The sequence below is a fragment of the Perca flavescens genome, chromosome 23, assembly GCF_004354835.1.
Source record: "Perca flavescens isolate YP-PL-M2 chromosome 23, PFLA_1.0, whole genome shotgun sequence".
Taxonomy (NCBI): Eukaryota; Metazoa; Chordata; class Actinopteri; order Perciformes; family Percidae; genus Perca; species Perca flavescens.
The window spans coordinates 10,794,502-10,802,378 of record NC_041353.1 but is presented as its reverse complement, the minus strand read 5'-3'; the positions used below and the strand labels follow the sequence as shown (position 1 = coordinate 10,802,378).

The window sequence follows — 7,877 nt, the reverse complement described above, 5'->3', positions numbered from 1 at the left end:
GTACTTTTCTCTAATCTTATTAGATAATTTTACATCTTGGAGATCTCCAACAGTTACAAAACCATGTGAAGCGTGACAAGGGGCCCCAAGCAGACACTTCTTCCTGGTAACTGGTCACAAGCCAAGAATGTAGGGAACGCCTGGTATTCATAGGTTTACCAGATTTCAAAATCTAAATGAAGTATCTAGTATCTTTATTGGTGTCAACTAAATGTGATGTAAAAAGTGCAATATTTGCCTCTGAAATGCCTGTAGAAATCTGGAGTAGCAATACTCACGAGTACCTACAGTTGGTAACCCCTCCGACGTCTATCAGTAACACTAACACTGGCCTCAACATAGGAGGGTTTGGAGGACAAAATCATGTTCCCATTTTAATAACTAAATTAAATCTATTTAGCAGATGACTTACATTTGCAGTAGAAATCACAACACAAATGCACACTGTACTGTCCTGTGGAGATGGAACTTACCTATCTGGCTTCATAAAATGCATTCAATTCCAACAGGTCATTTTGCCAGTAGGCCACTTCTTGCTGCTGACCAAGCTGCCTTCTGATCCCAACCCCCCAGTGACCAATTATCGAGAAACTCTGAGTCTTACCATCTCTTTGCTGTAGTAAAGGGATATGAAGGAACTCAATGCCTCTGCCCAGTTGCAGTCATAAAAAGCTGATACCGAGCAGAGAGAGATATCAGGTCATGTATAGACTTTTTGAAGCTATACTTTTATAGATTTTCCCATTGGCCTTCCCTAGAAGGAAGTCTTGGAAAAGCGACTCAACCTTCTTCTGCCCTGGAACAAACAGCAAGACTATAAAAGAGATCCCATCCACATTATCCAGTGGTAACCTTAGATGATCCATGGAGCTGTGATTTATGTCACAATGCTGTCGAGCATCCAGTTAAAGTTATGCACATGTATCCAAATATAATTTCTGTTTTGATATTCTCTGTAAGCATTATATCCCTCTAAAATCTACAACCTTTCAAGCATAACCTGTGTTCATTGCTTGATCACAACTTGGCATATAATACCTTATTTCCTGGAAACTCACATAAATAAAAACGATCATCACTTCTAAAAAAATTTAAATTAAAATAAAAAAAAAATAGTTACCATTTTTTCCATTAACTTTGTCGTCTTTACAAGTCAATTTAGTGGATTCATTTAATATCCATCAGGATTGTCTGACCAATAAAGGTTTCCAACTTTGAATTTAGAATAAGATATTCACTTCTACATTAGTCCTTTTCAATGGCAATTCAGGAGTACTGATTCGAGGAAAAGTGATGAGTGAAGCTGCAGTGCATTTGAAAAAAAAATGAACGTAAGAAACAAGATTGTAACTCCAGTCCTCTGTCGCCCTCTGCTGGTTAGAATGTGTCCCTCCAGTCTAGAACTTGCAGCTGCACCCAAATATACAAACAGTAATCACACATTTAGTCCAGGTAGCCATGTGGGTTCACATCCCAGGGCTGCTGTACGAATAAAAACCTCTCATCTGTTTGAAACGGGCTCCATGTAAAAGAAATCCCCTGCTGGTTCCAGCACTGTGCCACAGGGTGGTCTGCTCTTACTGTCTCAGTTGCCAAAGGGAGGGATGTCCTTGCGTCTGTGTGATGGTGAACCAATGGGAAAGTGAATCTATTATCTCTGTGGAGATCCAGTGGAGTCTTGTCTGCCATGGTCTGGGCCATCATGTTATTAGACTGATGGATGAATGAGGGCGGGACTGAGTTGGATGTCAGATGTCCAGAATTTGTCAAACCTGTATAATCAGAGATTGGCAAACTCTTTTAAAATCAACAACAATGCAATCATTTTAGAATCTAGACGATCAAACACAGATTTGATAAAAAAAAGCAATTGTTTGCATTATCTCACCTCTTTCTGCTGGGAAAAAGTAGCCATTTTGCAACGTCCTAGCAACAGTGTTGTAGGTAGGGGGGGCCGCTGACTTTTCACAGTAGACCCTTGACACGCCTGTTGCCTTCAAATCAACACATAGTCCAAATGTGACTATACAGTCGACCAAAAGCCATTTTGTATTTTACAGTTTTTTAATCATATTAATTAAACAATATTACATTTTAAAGCTCCTAAACACTTGGCTTTACATTTTAAGTATTGCTCTAAAAACATTAGGCCTAAATATGAATGACTATATAGGACTTGATTAAAGTTAAAATAATGCATATTTAGGTAATATTTAGTAAGAATTTAAAAGTCCAAAACTCAGCCAATTTGCCTCATCAGGACTGTTTGGGTGCTGTTTGATCAAATTTTATTGACAGTGACCAAAATCACACCAACTGTTGTAAGATGTTGATTCATTCATTGTCTGTGATTTAGAGCCTAATGTTCAATCAGAATTACAACACAGCTATCAATGTGCGGAATATTGAAGTTTAACATTTATTTGGATTTTACTGTCATTACGTATTTAAATGATGCTTGATTTGCATTATCACTTCAGTGTTTTTAGATGCATGTCCATACATGCTTCTGTTATTGACATTCTATCTTGCACTTTCATTGTCAAGTGCTGCTTGTTCTATTTTTTTGTATGTCATGGGGGGTAGGAGGGCTTACATGGATTCTCATTCCAAATTCATATCCTGTAAATCTTTTCATCTGGAAAGCACTTTGTGCTTAATGCTTGAAAAGTGCTATATAAATAAAATTATCATTATTAGTATTATTATTATTACTCGAATGCTGTTATGTCGTGATTAGTCAACTGATTGCATGGACATATGTTAATTCACATATTACACATATACACACCTGTTGAGATGTGAAGCCATGTGGTATTGTTGGATTCACAGGAACGAAATCTCTTTGCTTTTGAAGGTCTGCAGGTGTTATGGAGAATACATTTTGTCAAATAATCTAGGATTATGCATAATGTTTCTAGGCCTTGCCATAAACACACACACACACACACACACACACACACTTACTCTTTGTACTGCTCCTGTGTTTGGCTTCCCTCCTCCATTTAGCCCGTCTGTTTGAAAACCAGACCTTTGAGAGACAGACAACCATCTCAAGAGCAGAAATATGAAATGCGTGATTCCGTATGAGCACTTTAATGATTACAAATTATAGCTCTACCTTGATGGTGTCCTCGGGAAGTTGGATCTCAGCGGACAGTTTCTCTCTCGTGTACATGTCTGCATACTGGCTGTGAGAAAACTCTGATCCGGGACATAGAAACATATATTTAACTGGGCTTCTCCGAGTGAAAAGAGGCAGTTTTGTGTTAGTTTGAGACATGCGTGGACTTTGAAGTCACCTTGCTCGAGTGCTGCGCTCTGCTCCGGTGTGAAGGTGGTGCGGTTCCGCTGCTGGAAAGTTTTAGGCTTCTGGTCGTTGTTGCGTACTGTCTCAGACATCTTTCTCTCAATCACTTCTTCTTGGATCAGGGAATCCGAATCTGCACACACACACACACACACACACACACACACACACACACACACACACACACACACACACACACACACACACACACACACACATCTATATATTTAAGTAGGAAATCAACAGTCTTAATTATATCAAATTAGGGAAATTGTGCAGTTTTTTCTTTGTATACTAGTGACTGTCCTTATGATGGTAATCAGCTGGAGGTCACCTATTTTTCAGTAGTCCAATGACGTTCAAATGTGACCTACCCTGCTCAGGCCTGATGTGCGCATTGATCTCCATGCACATCGGTCCGTGGTCCAAATGGATCTTTCTTACAATCCGATTTATAGACGACACCTTGCGGAACACAATGTGCAAAGAGCATCATGTTAAATGCTGGAACATTCTCACTTTAATAAAGAAAACAACATTTCAATCTCACTTACGCTGGGAATTTTGGAGGCTTTGCATATTCGTGCTGTTGCAAGCCGTTTTCGAATTTCCCAAGCAAAAATGGTTGGATTTTCCCTTTTGCACTGGATGATTGAGGTGATGACACCGGGAGTGAGAAGCCGAGGTCGACTCCCTCCAATGGTCTTGGGCTCCAGGAGTCCAGTGCGGCGGTAGCGGCTCAGGATCTTACTGACGCACCCGTTGGACACCTGAAATACGCAGTTGTTTCTACGTTCTTAAATTCTGAACACATGAAGTGATCTTTTTATTTACTAAAACTGACCCGTCAGCGAGACTATTAACACAACATTTAGCCAACCTTTCTCCTTGAATTAGCGCCTGATTGTGGTTGTTTGTGCATCCAAAATAGTTTTGCGTACCCGAAGTATCCTGGAGATCTGGCTCGGACGGACTCCCTCCGAGGCCAGTTCAATCATTTTCCTCCTCTTGGATTCCGGGAGAGGTCTGCCGTTGAGAAACATCCCTCCTAGCTGGTTGACACTTCCACAACCTTATCATAACACAGCCTATATTTAAATATGTCTTTAAAATGTAAGTGGTTGAAATTGCTTATTTACTTAACTCAAAAATAGCAAACTTAAATTTACATTTAACATAATTCCCACCCGGCCTGTGCTTATTGCACTAAACAGTATCAACAGGTGGTTAAACGTGCATTATAATAACAGTAGAAAAGTAACCTTTATTTGGCTTGTCGTTTGTTCCGCACATCTCCGCTTGCTCCCAGCCTTGATGATGATCACAAAAACCAAATGCGCAATGTTCCCAGAAAAAAACAAAACACGTAATGATATTTAAAAACAAAAGCACAACGACAACACGTCGCCTGTAGAAAAATAAAATTGTCCAGGCAACTCCGCGTATTAGTGGTGAATGACTGTGAGGGGAATCACGCCCTTCAGCAGACATTTATAGGCCTGTCGACCTTAACATGACGTGGTGGACTGTTACATGAAATGTCAATATTGCCTGGAAGTGAATGTGGACATTATAGACTTAAAATTGGCTTCAGGTTGGTAGGTCTCTCCGTAAGACATATAACAATATTCTGGTTTTCATTTCACTTGTAATTGCATTTGTTTCAGGGATAAAAACAAACAAGTCCACTAGTTTGATTTAAGCAATATGCAGAGGAAGGTAGATTGATTGTGTCATGGAAATCCATGATTCAGGGATATTCTTCCAAAGAGCCCTCAAGCAAGTTACACTAATTGTTTGATTTAATTTAAGTAAGTCTACATTTGAGCTCGATGTCGTTATTATGCACATCAGACATTTAGTAATAGAATAAAATAGAAATAATAAAACACTAGTCACGAAAAAGTGTGCTCTCCGAGTGGCATCTGATAAACTAAGTCAAATAAGATATCTACCAAGAAATCATATCTTTGCACCGTCATGTTTTGGTGGCATAGGTAGCTTTCCTGTACCAGAAAAGTGAACTGAATAGTTTACTACATTTCTTGGCTTTGCCACATTTCATCAGTGCCATAAACACATATTTCCACTTCTAGACCCTTTTAAATTGTGCGTTTGGTTCAAAATGTCCGTGTAGGCCTACTGCAGAACATAATATCAACATAATAATATTCGAGTTTGGGAACTAGGACTGGTTTCCTTTTGCGCAGTGGCTGCCTAGTTTCAATCAGACAAACCAATGTTTCAGTGCGACACAATTCAGTCCTTGAACGTTATGCTTCGGTGCATGTTATCCTACTAAAGCGAAGGCACACATTCAAAGCGGCTAAATGATCAACACTGTTGTGTTTCCCATCCTTTAGGGGGGGGGACTTGTGGTCACGTGACTGTAGCATCCTTTCCCAGGTGAAGTGGCTCAGATTAAACGGATCTCTGGTCTCCTTTCATAAAACAAACATTTGGAAATCTGCCCCAATGACGACTGCCATATGGTAAAGTGCTTTTGATAAATCATAAATCCATCACCCAGTCTCTCTTTATTACATTTTCTTTCAAAACGTGAACAAATAGACTCTATATGGGCGCAAGGAAAGGGCCAATTGGGGGACCTCGTTTATCCAGAAGACGGAGGCTAAAATAACCCTCACAGATGTTCCTTGTGCAGTCAGCAGATAAAAATGCGTTGTAAACGTTTCAAAGGGAAATATTTGACGAGCAAATATTAGCCTATGTGAAAACCCACACAAGGCTCGTCTTTTGGCCTGTTTAATGACTAATTGAATATCATTAGTTGGGTCCACACAGATCGAAGTGCCACCGAAATAAAGGCTCAGAATTTAAAATGCCATATGGCCCAAATTATACATTAACCATGAGTTAGAGGACAATAATACTCTCTGTGTACAATCAGCCAGGTTAGATAGAGGACAACCATTTTTGGACACCATCATCTCCTTGCCAACAGAGACAAAGGACACATAAGGCAAGCCTTTTTTATTTATTACCGGGGAGTTGATGCGGTCATTGATTTATAGTACTTTATTGCACGTACAGTGTGTGCCAAACGAGGTTGATTAAAGTACTTAGATTGTGTTGTTACGACAGTACCGCATATTCGTGGTGCGTAAATTCTAATCTGGGCTCGCCAAAGGAGGAAGCGGGAGTTTCAGTAACTAAATCGTGCCATGAAATAAGTATGCGTTTCACTAAAACATCGTAGGTATTTGTCTTGTGCATAAAACACCTGTATCGGTGCTTTACTGCGCCTTGAGGCGTTAAGAAATGTGGGTAATTCATCCGCGTAAAAAGGTTACCAAAACCTCTCCAAAGCGCACTGAGGTGCTGTGTGCGCAACGGAGCTGCCTCTCTGGTCGCTTAATTGTCTAGCAAATTTCTCCACCCTGTAATGGGATGTATGTATGTATGTTCATGTTTTTGATATTTACTTTAGTGAATGTGTTTACCATTCACTGAATGCTTGTTTTAGTCCTTTATTATTAATAGATCTTTAGTTTCATGTCCGTGATAATTGTGCCGATTTCAGCAGTAGACTAACGCACAAAAGGCGCCTATCTTAACAATTTGAACAGAGTCTTAAATGCTTAAGGCTACTTTTAAAACAAGCAAAAGGATGTGAACTTAAAGTTATTAGTAGAATTTCCCACTTGCTTTATTTAAAAAAGATTTAGGACTCAAAGTTGGATAAATGGAGCCTAGGTTAAAGTAGACCCGCCCTACCTGTGTTTACAATTCTTCATATTCCACATAACCAAATCTGTCATCATCGTCTTGAATTAATTACATAATTTTTTGAAGAGAGAACTATTTTAATACGTTTCCTGTCTTCTAACATTGTCTTAAAACATTTTCTTCTCATATCACAGGGGAAATAGTATGCCCACGGTGAAGATCATTCCTCTTGACTCTGATCCAAATCTTCTCTTAACACGTTTCTGAAAATTTGCGTCACTCACACCTATATTTGCTGTGAACTGCATCTCAGACACGCAAAAATATGATCCAAGGTAAATTACAACCGGTCAGCGACATTTCTGCTTTCCCAAGTAGGCTATCGTTTTTTTGGTGAGAAAGATTTAGTCAATGACAAATGTAAAAAAAAAAAAAAACTTTGCGCACGCTACCCAAACAAACAATATAACAATATCCTTATGGGATTGACTAAATTAGCCTACCTATACGTCTAATAGATGTCTTTAACCGTTTTCCTCAATAATAGAGTCCAATTGGCACATTGGATTGCTGTTCAATTACGCAGATAATCTTACAGCCTGTTACAAAGACAGATTTACCCAAACAGGCCCACAATGGGTTGTTTGAATACAATGTACTGCAGATCAGAATCAGAGTGCGTGCGTTTTGGTTTTCATGTCCGTGCATGATTATCTTTCATTTTACTAGTGCATTATGAGAATTATGCATTTATATTTTCATAAAGATGTAGCTGTGGGTGCCAGGGCCAATCACTTCAAATTTGAGATTATTAAAAAAAAAAAATCATACAATAAAAAAGTGTCATTGTAATATCTGATTGTATATTAATTACTTA

General features: G+C 39.1%; 1 protein-coding gene across 4 annotated transcripts; it reads right to left on the bottom strand.

Moving 5' to 3' along the window:
• Positions 1-1,246: 1,246 nt before the first annotated feature.
• On the bottom strand, positions 1,247-4,754 carry pax4 (paired box 4). 4 transcript variants are annotated; one of them, XM_028571042.1, is made up of 10 exons: positions 4,573-4,754; positions 4,252-4,382; positions 3,865-4,080; positions 3,685-3,775; positions 3,303-3,443; positions 3,122-3,204; positions 2,968-3,031; positions 2,792-2,859; positions 1,889-1,994; positions 1,247-1,772 (listed from the first exon to the last, which is right to left on the bottom strand). In XM_028571042.1, the coding sequence occupies exons 1-10, from the start codon at positions 4,601-4,603 to the stop codon at positions 1,444-1,446; spliced, it is 1,260 nt and encodes a 419-aa protein (XP_028426843.1). In that variant the 5' UTR covers positions 4,604-4,754; the 3' UTR covers positions 1,247-1,443. The 4 variants fall into 4 exon arrangements, with proteins under 4 accessions (XP_028426843.1, XP_028426845.1, XP_028426844.1 ...); XM_028571044.1 differs by having other exon boundaries at positions 4,252-4,317; positions 4,573-4,635; XM_028571043.1 differs by having other exon boundaries at positions 4,252-4,398; positions 4,573-4,623.
• Positions 4,755-7,877: the final 3,123 nt, after the last annotated feature.